At 29.0% G+C, this 14,907-nt stretch overlaps 1 protein-coding gene across 1 annotated transcript in view; it reads right to left on the bottom strand.

The window, feature by feature from the left end:
• Positions 1-13,922, bottom strand: part of LOC111622799 (T-complex protein 1 subunit alpha-like) — a 37,047-nt gene extending 23,125 nt beyond the window's left edge. Inside the window, exons 1-4 of the mRNA XM_023365215.1 lie at positions 13,853-13,922; positions 11,229-11,314; positions 6,497-6,625; positions 986-1,083 (exon numbers count right to left, since the gene is read on the bottom strand). Coding sequence (XP_023220983.1) covers positions 986-1,083; positions 6,497-6,625; positions 11,229-11,314; positions 13,853-13,922 — 383 coding nt within the window. The remainder of the gene's footprint in view (positions 1-985; positions 1,084-6,496; positions 6,626-11,228; positions 11,315-13,852) is intronic.
• Between the last annotated feature and the right edge of the window lie 985 nt (positions 13,923-14,907).

Raw genomic sequence — 14,907 nt, 5'->3', positions numbered from 1 at the left:
AGACAGTTGCAAAAATTTGGGGTGTGTTGAACTACATTTTAAAAAATATCTACAAGCAGAGAAGATACAGAATAAAATTTCAACTTTGTTCATTTTATATTTTATAATGGTTAATTAGAAAATAGAGCATATCTCTTGATTTTCCATATAAATGTTAGCCTCAACTTAAACTATTTTCATTTTACATGGAGTCAGTCTACTGTGTAAATCAAAAATTGTGTACACATGTGAAGTGCTATTTCTTTATTTCAATTCAAAGGTGGTAGTAGTAGCCAACACTGACTAACTAGTACTACTACTACTGTCAGTAAGTTGTTAGTTGTTTTGTCATGAAAACAAAAACTCTCTTCCTAATTTTAAGTCAGTCAAATTAAAATGTTATTATTTTAATGTACTGGGAAGAATGTTTTCTTTAATGTTTAATTAACAACTAGTTTTTGGTTAATCTGATTAATTTTATATTTTAGTCACAGTTTAACCAGTATGCTGGTTTCCCCCATTTTTATGCAACATGCTAGTCATTCCACAAACATACCGTAAATACCACTGGCCACATATTTTTGCAATACCATTATTTTTAATTTTTTGAATAAAAATTTATATTTTCAATTTTATTTTTAATTGTAAATTAAATAAGTAATTCTTTTACATCTATATTTATTTCTGTCATTAGTTTTTTGTTTAAGTGAGATAAAAAAAATTTATTATTCCAAAAAGTTGGGATAACCTTATATTTTTGCAATGCACTTTACTATATTGTGTACAATTAAGGGTATTAACTTTTATAATGAAATATGAATTAAGAATTCAAAACAACTAAGAATCAAAAAAATTAATACTTTGGAATAAATTTAATCATTCTTGTTCTCTCATGAAACTTTGTTACTTCAACATATTTTTAATAAAAATAACTATTAATTTTAGCATAGTTGCAATTAAGTAAATTAATTTCACATACTGTATAATTATCTAATTAAACACATACTTGCATGCCAATCTATATCCACTTATTATAGATGTTGGATGAATTCTGTATTTCACTAATTCGTCAGCATTGCGTAAAAGTTCGGCAGCAATAATTACCTAAAAACAAATTAAAATTGAATAAATTGTAAATTGTCAACTAGTTAAAAACTAAGCCTGATATACATAAAATTTAATCCTAACATTAGTTAAAAAAAAAAAATTAATTACATTCTAAAACAATCTGAAATTAAATGTTATACTGACATAATGAAAGTAGATATACATAAGCATTTATCAATCAAAGTTAATTACAAATAACTTTCATGAAAACTATATACAAATTTTTTTTATTCTAATTAAAGTTTCTTCATATCCATACAATCCCTCAAATACAAAATAAAATTTTCTCTAGTTTTTCAGTTTCTAAATTATTCAATTCAAGTATACTTGCAACTTTTTGAAAGTAAACAGCTTGCAAAGAAATTTTATATGATTACATTTATATCACATACGTAACAAATCCCTAGCAATTAAATAAATTTACGTTCCAGTCATAGTTTTAATTTTTAATTTAAAATTCTGTTCCCACCTATATTTTTAAGTATTAATTAAGAATGAATCAGCTAAGTGATATACATCAAAAAGTAACTAGGTATAATTTTAGAGAATCATTTTAAATGAACATGCTTTTAAAGCATACTTTTTTATATTGTTTGTTAATGTTAACACATTTTTATAATAACATGCATCTTTAAGATGCATGTTATTATAATAACATGCATCTTAAAGATAACACACTTATAATAAAGATGCACACTTATAATAACATGCATCTTTAAGATGCATGTTATTATAAGCATCTTAAGCATGTTATCATTAAATGTCGATTAAATAAAATTTAAAAAATTTTTCTTGCTATCTATTGAACAAGAAAAATACTTTTGTATTTTGTTCAGATTAGAATAATTTGTATCAGCAAAATGATATATAAATCAAATTTTTAAAGTCATTTTTGCAGAACATCTCTTTTTCCCATTTGTATACCTAAATTGGAAACAATTCCAACTAGGAAAGTAATGGGACACAAACACTGTACATTAAAGTAATTATAGATAATGTCTATTGAAAAATAATGTGATAAATTTGAAATATTGAAAAAAATCATTTTCATTGTATGTAGTGATTACTGATTTTTTTTTATGTAAAAGATTATTATATGTACACAAATTTAGATATTGCTGGTGTTTTTAATAAAATTGATCTAAATAAATAATGTGTAACTGCTGTCTTATTGGCTAGTAACAGTATTTTCTAATTTTATTATTACAACTTAAGTATTAAATCATAGAAACAGCTTTACCTTGGGTGTTCAAATGCCTATGCACACAAAATCCACCCTCCCCATATACTTGGAATAAATTGTGTATCTATATACATCATATACATACACAATTTACATTAAATTTTCTTCCTTTTCTTCACAAAAATTTGGTTTTTGATATACATTTATAGTTATCAATAATTCCATTGCATTTTTATTAAAAAACCTTAAACTTGCTAAAAATTTCTAAGTACACAGTTTTTTAGAATCTAACAAATATTTTAAATAAATTTTAAGTTTTTATCATCAATAAGAAGAAATCACATTTGTAGTTCAATATTTCCTTGAAAAATTACCTAACACATCATTCAGTCTCTTCAAGATTATGTTATGACAAATTTAAATACAGCGAATTCTCAATCTATCATTTTCCCACATCTATCTGTTGTTTTCTCCACTTCCAAAAAAGGACCCATATATATATATAATGTTAATTTTCCTTGTATTTTTTTACCTGCAATATTCTCAATATTCATTACGAATAGTTTACAATTACCGGACAATAAAGGTTTAGTAAGTGTGATTTTATCAGAATACCGGTATTCAGATTAGAAGATTTTTAATATTCATTCTCTATTTTAACTGAAAGAAAAATATTTTCCCACATCAGTTGTTTTACTCACAATAGAGGGAGCTAAAGTGAAACACAGACTTGTGTACTAAAAATAAAAGCATGACAAATTTAAGTTAAAACCCTTTGACTACAGCTAACCAGTTTTAATTGCAATTTTTGGCTATTTTTTGTCTACTGCTTTACAAAATACTGTACTTTATTGATGACATTTCCTCTTAAAGCCTGTCAACACTGGTAAAAAGTAGCAAATTGTCTCAGCATTGCTATCTGTACAATAATTTCATAAATATGTCTTACTTCAAAAACAGCAATTAATTTTTGGAAGAAAAAAGTAATTTGCAATCACTATTTTTATACACATCACCGTTTCATTGACATTTCTTGTCTTTTTTCGTTGCTAGAGGGCTACTATATTTTCATCAGTTTTTAGATTGGCCATCACCATAGATTCTTGATTATAAGGCATACTTTTATAAAGCTCTTTGTCATACCTTTCGAGACTGCTAACTGCTATACTTTTAGACCCACTGATAAAATGCTCAAATTGATGTGAAAAGAAAATTTGTGCAAATAAACCTCTCTGTTGAAATGCCACCATGCTTCTACTTGTACAAAATGTATTAATGTAGTACCTATAGAGTAGTTTCCATTTAGTGAACTGTCTAAAACAAACTTTTTTGGCATAGGGAGTTGAAACCACTCGAGAAGTGTACTAAAAATTTTAGACAGTTGCAAAAATTTGGGAAAACTAAGGTTTATGCATATGAAATAAGTATGGTATATAAAGGATGTGTTACATATTTGTTAATGCTTGATATGTTGAAATTGTATGAAAAAACAAATTTTAGCTTACGTCCAGAGGTTTGTTTTGCATCATATATTATAAGGTACAGTTGTAAAAACTTCATTGTAAACTGCATTCTAAAAATTGCTTTGTTGTAAGAAGGAATTACAGTCAAAAAGTTTATGAGATTGTGACATAAGGTTAACCTTGTTAATATTTCCACAGATAAAGGGTGTACGTATAAAAGATCAAGATGGATGTACAATAGTTTCAAGGGGATAAGACGATTTTCTCACACATGGTTGGCAACACTGCACTGTTAAGGTAGGGAAAATAACATCTGGACAAGTGAGAAAAGTCAGAACCCTTTTCTGTAAAAGAATCAACACATCGTAAGTGACAAAAATGTATAATTTCACTAACATTTTTGACACTTGTATGTTATCATCTTCAAGTACAAAAAAAAAGTAAATATATTAAGTATTCTTACCAAAAGAAATGAACAAATTTCAGTATTCTTAACAATTTTTTTAAAATGTAGAATAAATGGATGTCCATGCGCATGCTCCATATCGTTTAGTATGGCGGAAAGCCATCATGTAAGCATATCACTAGAAAATACATTTCATACAAGATAAACAATAACGTCATAAATTTCCTGTATCAATTGTTTTCCTCCAAGTCCTGCCAAAAATGATAGATTGAGAATCCACTGTATATCGAATTTATTCCAAGTGTATTGTTTTGAGCAAGTACTCTCTTTATAGGATAATTTTTTAACAAGACAAGACAATCAATAATTAATACAATAAAACTGGTAAAGTCCTATTTATTTACTTTTTATAAATATTTAAACTATTTTATCTTCAGATATCCTCAATTTTCTAAACCTAAATAGCTAAACAATTATCATTCAAACTCTTACAATAGCAATACAGTAGAGCATCAATTACCCGACACAATTGGGGACTCATGTTGGTCAGATAACTGAAAAAAATTGAATAACCGAAAATAATGAAAAAAAAACATTATTAGTATAGTATATCGCTATTAACCAACTTCGCGTTGAATTTTCATTGATGTTAAGCCTAACAGTTTTTTTAAAATAATAATCGTTGCTATTGTATCGTTAAAAATTATTTTTAAATTATTTTATTGCTCACAAAACAAACAACTACTCATAATCAGAAAATTAAGTCTCGTTTAAATACTGGCCTCCCTTCAATGGTTGAGCCGGTGTTGCCAGCTAAAACACACAAAAATTTAACAAAAATAATATTAAAGTAGCCAAGACATAGCCAAATATTGTAGTGCCACATCACTAGCAGACATTTGAAATCTGCCAACTAGAACAGCCGGTTAACCGATGTGACAGTTAATCGATGCTCTACTGCAGTGTTTTTCAACCTGTGGGTCGCGACCCCCAGGGGGGTTGCAAAGCCTTACACGGGGGTCGCGGGTAAAAGAAAAAGACAAGTGTTTGTAGGTCCTACACTACAATAAATAAAACTACAATTTCAGTGAGAAGGCTTTGCGTTTTTATTTTAAAGTACAATTGGTTTTTCAATCGATATTTAGGTCTCAACAGAAAGAAAATTAAATACGTAGTTTTTAAAATCACTGATATAGTTTTAATATGACCCTGGGGGGGTCACCAGAATTTTTTTAAACTTGTAAAGGGGTCGCGTATTCAAGAAGGTTGAAAAACACTGCTCTACTGTATTAGAAATATAATTTTGATAGAAATAGAAGCTTAAAAATAACAATTAGTAAAATAATATCTTAAAAAAGTTGTTATATATTTACATTATACAGTTAAAGTTACAACATTATACAGTTCTAGTTCAAATCTATAGGATAGCTCAGATTTTCAATTGGGCTACTTCAGGCATTCCACAATACATTGCCATAACACTTCTTACACACATTACTAAAACTAAAACACAATAAATACACTAATAAAGTAGGACTACACTGTTGCAAAAAAAAAGTTGAGGTGTCATGATTAGAAAAAGGTTAAAAAACACTGGGTTAGCTATGCAGTTCATGCTCTCTCTTTATTGATAGAAGACAAAGACTTGACAAATCTAACTGATTATTCAGATAGTCTTTGTTTTCTTGAAACTTTGAAATACAGTATTTATCATATTCATAATGAAAAATAATAATTATGCAACCAATATTTAAATTTTTGTTTTCAATATAGTTTTTCACAAATATTCCAGACCTAGTTTTAAAATTACACAATTTTTAATTCTGATTCTAGCATCTTTAGTTATTTGATTTTAACATATTAATATCAGAATTAAATCTGCATTACTGATTTTAAATTAACAATTTCAAAATAAACAAAGATAAATAATAATAATTTTGTAAAAATGATTCAAATGAAACAATATCATCATGACTATTGACAACTACTGTTTAATAAAAAACAAAGATAAATATTTTTAGTTTTCTTTTGAAAAAATAATTTGAACAAATTTATGAATACTACACAAAGTGGAATTTTTGTAAACAGAAATTACACATGCCATTTTCATTAATTTTTATCTTAAATATAGCAAAATCTTTCTGAAAATGTTTAGTGGAATACATATTTATGTATAACAATTCACTCTAACATCAACAAAATATTGATTTTGCTATACTGACACTTTAAATAACATGTGCAGATAAAATGAAGTTACTTAAAAGAAGTATTTGTAATCATTTGTTAAAATCAAAATGTATGATTTTCAAGTTCTTAAAATGAACAGGACTATAATAACCAATTAATAAATATACTTACTACTGATGATGTACCATCACCAACTTCTTGATCTTGCAATTCAGCTAATTCAACTAACACTTTTGCAGCTGGATGCTCTACTTCTAGTAGTTTAAGTATAGTTGCTCCATCATTTGTAATTGTAACATCCTAAAAACAAAATTTAAAAATATATCCAAAACTTAAATTTTTATTTTCTTTTATTTATGTAATTTCAATATTTTTGTATATTTCAAACATTATATGAGAATAGTCTGATGAAGAATTTCAGTGTCTAAAATCTAAGTAACTCGTACAACATGGAATTCATATAAAACAGAATTATCAAGTGTTATAGGGGAGGTCGACTGTACATTTACTAAAAAAACATATGACGTTGAACTGTAATCTGAAAATTTTTCACATATATTATGTTAATATTTATATTTTTCAATTGAAATAAGTTATCTTCAATGTACATTTAATATGTCTTAATTAAATATAAAAACAATTTAACGTCATAACATCAACTTTCACACCTGGGAGTGAATCATTTGTTAAGTTCTTAGCAATAAAAGCGACGCTTTCTCATAAACTCCTAACCCGCTATCTCGATTTCTCCAAGTCAATATAGCCAGAAACTGCAAGTTTAGGCAGTTGTTACCGTCTCTCAACAGAATATCAACCCTTATCTAGTGCCTAATTTAGTGCCAATGGATATACAGGGTTATCCACTGAAAATCCTCCCCATAATCATTGAACAACATCTACCCCAATATAAGGAATAGCAGAAACCAAATTAGTTCTTGCAGATGCTTCAGTTCAACAGATACTTCCTCATCTAAGAGTACACATTTTGAAGACAAACTCTATCCAAGGGACTAAGATACATTGCTACACGATCAAGAACGATCAAGAATACCTCCCAAGAATGAACATCTGACTATATTTGATCATCACCACCCCAAGGTATTTATTGCCACACAAATCTCATGTAAACTTGCTCTCTCTCACAACCACTTTTGTTTAAAAATCCCTTGAAATTAAGGCCTAACAAACTGTAACGAAATTGTAAATTGTATCATGTTGTCTATGTAATTAAATCGTTATTAGTTGTTAACTTGGTACCCAAGTGATTCACTTCTGGTACGCTGTCTCTCAACCAATCTCCATCCTGGATCTGATCTCCCGTGCACATGGCCACTCGCATGACCGAATCAACACACTGTCTCAACTTCCGTGTCAATTGGGACACAGTGGTGTCAGTCTTAACGACGCACTAAAGAGGTGCTGACCCTACGGTCACACAAATGCTGCCTTCCATTGGTAGAATTCTATGTAGCTTACTTTCATACTGGAAATAAGCTTGTACAGAATTTTTGTATAGAATGTTTTGACCTGAAGCAGATCCCAATTTGGATCAAAAGCACTTGTCAAAGTATATTAAAAACTTTATTTGCTGGTTTAATTATAAAGATTTGTTGGTGTTATTTAATTGAAATGGTTCATTTTTCTTTCACTTTTTTGATCTATGAGCTGGATTTTTGGTTTTGTGAATAATATTTAAATTCTAATGGCACTTATCCTGTTTTCTATTGAACATGTCCTGTAATTAAATATATAAACGGCTTGCTGTATATTATTACAAATGTAAATTTGTCTCTGTAATCCAAAAACACACTTTGGTAGACGAATTTACATTCCTGTAATTTATTTTATACATACAGTAGACCCCCCTATAAAACAGGTTCCTATAAGACAGCGAAAAAATTGCGACGGTATCCATAAAAAACTCCTATAATTACGTAAAACGTCATCGGACAGCCGAACTACTTTCCGCGCCATCAAGTGCCACGCTACAGAGAGATTACTATCATCTGTACAGTATTATATATAAATTAGGTACTGTACATATAATTATATATTAATTATATATAAATTAGGTACTGTATATATAATTATATATTAACTTATTGTAACTTTGTTATAATTAAATATATAATTTCCGCCGTCTAGCGTGGCGCCACGCTACGGAGATTTTACGCTAACTATCGTCTGTACAGTATGTAAATTAGGTACCGTAAGTCTAATACAGTACTGTAATTTTATACATTTCTTGTGAAAGAAACATTTCTTATTCAACGGCGATTAAAATTATTTATATTAATGATGTCTCCAAAGTTCAACGAAGTTTTCGCAGAAAAATAACATCAGAAATCGCGGCCGCAGTTTGCTGAGCTGTTCCGCGACGAAAACAAGCTTGAGCAACGGCGATGTCGAATGGTGCACACTCGGTAAGTAATCCTACAATTTTTTGTTTATAGCGTAGTTTATACGGATTATTTCCAAAAAAATATAAGTATTTTGGAAATGTTGAGTCGGATTAGTCTAGAATCGATTAATTTTATGGAAGAAAACCTTTCAAACAGCCGTAGTCCGTGAACTTGACACGTATCGGGCTGTGATTGGAAGGACTCGTAAGAAATCGGATTCCTAAAGAATGGAACGTATCTACTGTCTTATAGGGGGGTCGACTGTATTTTACAAAAAAATATAGTAATTACATTACAAAATTTGAAGTTCACAAGACTTTAAATGCACAGTGCTTGATTTACCCAAAACAAACAAGTTTGTGAATTATCCAAAACTTCTTTTATTCAAAAGACCTGGTCCCATCAAGTTTAGATAATAAAGTTTCCACTATATATACGAAGTGATTGTAATTCAACACTGGAGAAATATTAAGCAGTCCAAATGCAACCAAATTTGGTATGATGACATGCAGAAAACATTTCTATATTAATTAAAACTTCTTTTAATGACAGTTGCAGATATTTTTAAAACTTAAAATGCCATGTTAACGTTAAAAACAAAAATGTTTAAAAATACTCTATTTGTTTATGTAAGAATTATAATGAATGTAATATGGAGGAGAGCATTGCAAGATGCAAAGGCTAGGCTCCAAATATTAAGCACCCTCTCTAGTATAATGTATCACCATATTTAAATTTTAAAATATTTTGAGATTTAAAAAATAGTGTTAGGAAAAACTGAGTTTGAGACGACAATCTGTAATACTCCTAATAATCTAATATCAATGAAATTTTTCAAAATATTTTAACTCTTTCCAAATCCCTTACAGCTTTCACATCTTCAATTTGAAGGCAAATGTTAATGAATGTAATAAAAATTATATATAATTTTTATGATGATATTTATCATTTATAGGAGTCAAATAAAAATTACACTGGGGTTACAAAACAAAACCTCAATGTGCATCTCAAAGAACACAAGTACAATGTGGAAAAAGGCTACAATAATATAATTTTAGCAGAATGGCACAAGTGAAAGGATTAGTTATAAAGTGGGATGAAGCAAACATTATTGAACCAGTACATTTTCCAATAATTGCTATGGAAATGGAAAAAATAGATATAAGCAAGATTAAAGAACAGTGCCTGAATGCTAGGGATGCAAACACATTGCCTTCTGTTTGGAAATATGCCATAGCGAAATGATTAGAGCATAAAATCCCCAATTTATGTTCCCCTATAATCAACTTTGACTTTATTTTTGTGTTATACTTTATTAACTTTTATTTTATATTTTTCTTAATTTTATTTGTAACCTTATTTTTCATAATTTATTTTATTTGTATACTTTTAAATTTGTATTTCAAATACTTGAAATGTAAAAAATTAAACTGAATGTTTGATTAGTGGAACATTTGCTTAAATTTATTTAAAAACTCCAGCAATGAGTTGCATAACTTTCCTGGCTATTTTGAGAACTTATTTTAAAAATAACTTTTATAATTTTAATTACAATATAACTTAATAAAACTATGTAGCATTATCTGTTAAAAGATTTTGCTATAAAAAACTTTATAGTTTTAATTATTATAAAATGGCGAAACAAAACCTTAATTTTGAGGGTAGGAATGAGTTTTATAATAAACTACCAATGTTAACAAGTAAAATCATCATTAAATCTGACCCTAACGGAGATATACATGAACCCATTTATCTCCCCACCCTCGACCTTTACCCACCAAAATTTAATAACATCAATGCCCCTCATATACAAGCCACCATGCCAAATTTCATTACTTAATCTTTACCCCATCCAGATATATTAAGCAAAATAAACACCAATACACACATACCACAGAACTTTTTTGCCAGTTTTTTTTATTTTTTTTTGGATTCAGGTAGTCCCAAAACATGGAGTTCTGCAATTGATGAGGGTCAAATATGACATACAATTCCAATACTTTCCCTTGTTATGTATACATAACAACTGGAAAAGTAAAACCTACGATGGCCTATGGTAGTAGGTTGAAAATGTTTGTGAAAAAAAAATTCTCACAACAAAAAGCTCAGGTGTTGTAAGATTGCCATATATTATTGCCTGAGGACTCTGCCACATTCCTTTAACCATTTATCCCCAATGTTTCACATCACTTTGCAAATTTCCTTTCTTTGTTACATTTTATAATTCTTCTTCACAAACAATTATAAAGAATTACAATAATCTCTACAAAAATTCAAATGTGTGTATTGATCACATATAACAACAACTAACCAATTCTGGTTGTTTTAATTTGCAGGAAAAGCCATTTATATTTACTGAAATAATATATTATATAATGAATTAATTAACAAAACAGAAAAATGTACAATACAAACTTCCCACAAATAATACACAAAATATTATTTAATATCTTGTGTATTATTTAATAACAATAATTTAGTAAAATTGTAATCATACTTACACCTATATCATCTACAAGCATTTTATCAAGACCTACAGGTCCCAAAGAACTCTTGACAATATTTGCAATAGAACATGCTGCCATCACTATAATCAAAACAATTAATGTTTAGTCTACAAACAATTATTTTCCTGCTACAAATTAAATTTACACATATCAAAAACTTAATCAAAATTATGATTAATAAAAAAAAAATGTCTTGAGATTTGATTAGTATAAATACATAAAAAGAAAATATATAGTCAATAAAAAGCTCATTTACGTGGCATGTCCAAAAAGTAAAGACACATTGTTTATAAGCAGAAAGCTAATGTTTTATTGTGCATGTTAATAACAGTTGATTTGACCTTGAACCTTTCGCACTTTTTGTGACAACTCCTCATTGCTACATCAAGTCTGATTGAAGTAGCATATGTTTACAATGGTTGCGCCAATTCAGAATCCCGTCATGTGCAAGGTGCACTCCATCACATGTTTTCTGAGGTAAAACTGATGTTCACGACAAACTCAGGAGTGGTAGACCATCTGTGATCTTTGATAAACTTCTTCAAAGAACAGAAGAAGCAATTCAAGCAAATCAGCATGTCACAATAAAAGAATTGCACAAAATCACAGGGAGCATCTAAGTCCATGCTTCATAAAACTCTGATTGTAACATTAGGGTACAGGAAAGTGTGCATGCACTCGAAACGGGGGCAATATTGCCCCCATGTGGGCGTTTTTCCATGTTCAGGGGACAAAAACAATTTTCTGGGCAATATAGTAAAACATTATATTAAGAATAATTAGATATTTTATTCATTATATCACACAATAATTAAACAAATAATATTATACTAGTCACTAGTCTATTCAATGCAGTACAAATTTGGCGTTAGCCTTGTCCCGCGGCATCGGAATTTTGTAGTGAAGGGGGCAATACTACGTAACAGTTTTATTGAAGGGGGCGACAATTCATTAGAGGTTGAGAAACACTGGGATAAACACAAACGAAATAGATGGATGTTGCACTCAACTTCCTCACATGCTCTGCATATGCAGATAAGTTTCTTGGACCACATTGTGACAAGTGATGAAACTTGAATTTACCACCATACTCCTGAATCCAAATAAAATCATTGCAATATCATCATATATATGTATACCAAAACCCAAGAAATTCAAAACTTCAATTTCAAAAAATAAAAATAAAATAAAAATCATGGCTTCTATTTTCTGGGACAGAAAAGACATTCTTCTGACTGACTTCATGCTTCATGGCACCACAATAAATGCTGCTGCATAATGCCTAACCTTGCAACGTCTTTGACAGGCCATTCAAAACAAATGGAGGAGAACGTTGACAACTGGTATCTGTCTGCTTTATCACAATGCTTGGGCTCACACAGCAATTGTCACAAAAATGCTTCTCAAACAATTCAAATGGGAAGTTTTTGACCATCTGCCATACAGCCCAGACCATGTTCCCAACAACTTCCATTTGTTTTTTCTGAAGAAACATCTTGCAGGACAATACTTCCACGATGATGAGATCAAAAATGAAGTTGGAATGTGGTTCCAGTAGCAAGCAGTAGAATTCTATAAATTGGGCTACAGAAGCTAGTATCCAGACTTAAAAAGTATTTGGACAATGGCAGCAATTATGTAGAAAAATAATGCATGTACCAGTAAATAAGATGTAGCGAACATTTGGTCAAATAAAAATGCTTTCAATAAATACTAGCTGTTGTATCTTTATTTTTTGGACATGCCTCATATTTTAAAATTCTTATATAATGTTCATCTTTACTATGCACAGTAATAAAGTATGCAGAAACCTTTCACATTTGAAGTCATATATAAATAAAATAATTAACACTTCAGTGTTGTGGCATTACAAATTGTAATGCATGAAATGTTTATTATTTTATTTATTTGAACGTTGGCATGAAGTGTATTTTATGATCACTATGGAAGTCATGTATTAATATAATTTCACCACTTTTTTTAATGTATACTCATACACAAGAATGACTTAAATGTTTAGATAAAAATTATATTTTTACTGTTTATTCAAGTTTTATCACACCATTCCCTCAGATCATTTTTCTTGAAATCAGCCTTAGACAAATGACAGTAACCTTCTACACAAGTCAGTGACATGCATCAAATTCCAGTCTTTGTGATTTTAAGACAATGAATTGTCCTTCATATAAAATCACAGTACTGATGAAATCAAAGTGTACATAAGTACTTCTAATTTAATAATTAGTAAAATAAACAGCTGAGAGATAAAATATGAAGAAAGATAATACTTGTTGAATTTTATTTGATTTATATAACCTGTTCAATCATTATCTACTTGATACTGAAATATCAAATTTATAATATAGTCGGATAGTTTAAGACAAAAAATGGTTTTAATTTCAAATAATTACAGAAAAATTATCCATTACTCCTATCTTTACTTAATTAATATATCATATTTACAATAGAATTGATTATACACTTATGTGATATGCAGATTTCAGACCTCATGTTTTTATATCCGTTTACATCTGACAATAAACTACTTATAACGATATACATTTTCGGCTTAATAGCGAATAAAATAAAAAAATATTTTATTTGTTCTTTTATCATACCATTTTGAGTCCTCACGGACGTTCCAGAGGTTCTCGTTCCTCCAACTGCAAGCATGCTTGAAACCGACATTTTTCTACAGTACCGTACGAATCAGTAGCGATAAACTAAATGACAAGTTGCCAACCCGACATCGCAGGTTGGCAACACGTCTTCATTAAATCAAATTTTTCCAAAAGGCTGTTAAATTATAAAAATTCCTTCAAATTATTTATTTCCGTTATTATTTAGTTTAAACATTAAGGTCTAACAAACAAATTTATTCAATTTTATTCCATGTTTGAAGAGTTTTTTTACGTGAACTTTCGATATATCTCGATCTTTATTTATTTACTTTCTAAATTAAGTTTGTCGAGTGTTCAGAATATAAGTGTACGGATAAAGTTTATTTAATACAGTAGCCCCTCATTATATCGCGGTTGATGGGAAAGTAAAAGCGCGGTATATCCGGCAGCGCGATATACCCGAGTACTGTTTTGATTACTTATAGAATTAAATATGCCCTGTGCATATTTTTTATTGTTACAAATTCATTTCTTATGCATATATCTATTAATTTATTAAATTAAGTCATCATGTGCATATTTAAAATCATTACATATATACATTAATTGATAGAACGATTGTAAACGTTCCAGAAAATTTATCAAATTGAAAACAGTTCGTTTAATTCTCAGCAATTCTCATCATTAATACACAAAATATTATTTAATATCTTGTGTATTATTTAATAACAATAATTTAGTAAAATTGTAATCATACTTACACCTATATCATCTACAAGCATTTTATCAAGACCTACAGGTCCCAAAGAACTCTTGACAATATTTGCAATAGAACATGCTGCCATCACTATAATCAAAACAATTAATGTTTAGTCTACAAACAATTATTTTCCTGCTACAAATTAAATTTACACATATCAAAAACTTAATCAAAATTATGATTAATAAAAAAAAAATGTCTTGAGATTTGATTAGTATAAATACATAAAAAGAAAATATATAGTCAATAAAAAGCTCATTTACGTGGCATGTCCAAAAAGTAAAGACACATT

The sequence above is a fragment of the Centruroides sculpturatus genome, unplaced genomic scaffold, assembly GCF_000671375.1.
Source record: "Centruroides sculpturatus isolate CEXI.00-Female unplaced genomic scaffold, Cexi_2.0 scaffold331, whole genome shotgun sequence".
Lineage (NCBI taxonomy): Eukaryota > Metazoa > Arthropoda > Arachnida > Scorpiones > Buthidae > Centruroides > Centruroides sculpturatus.
This window is presented reverse-complemented; position numbering and strand designations above follow the sequence as displayed.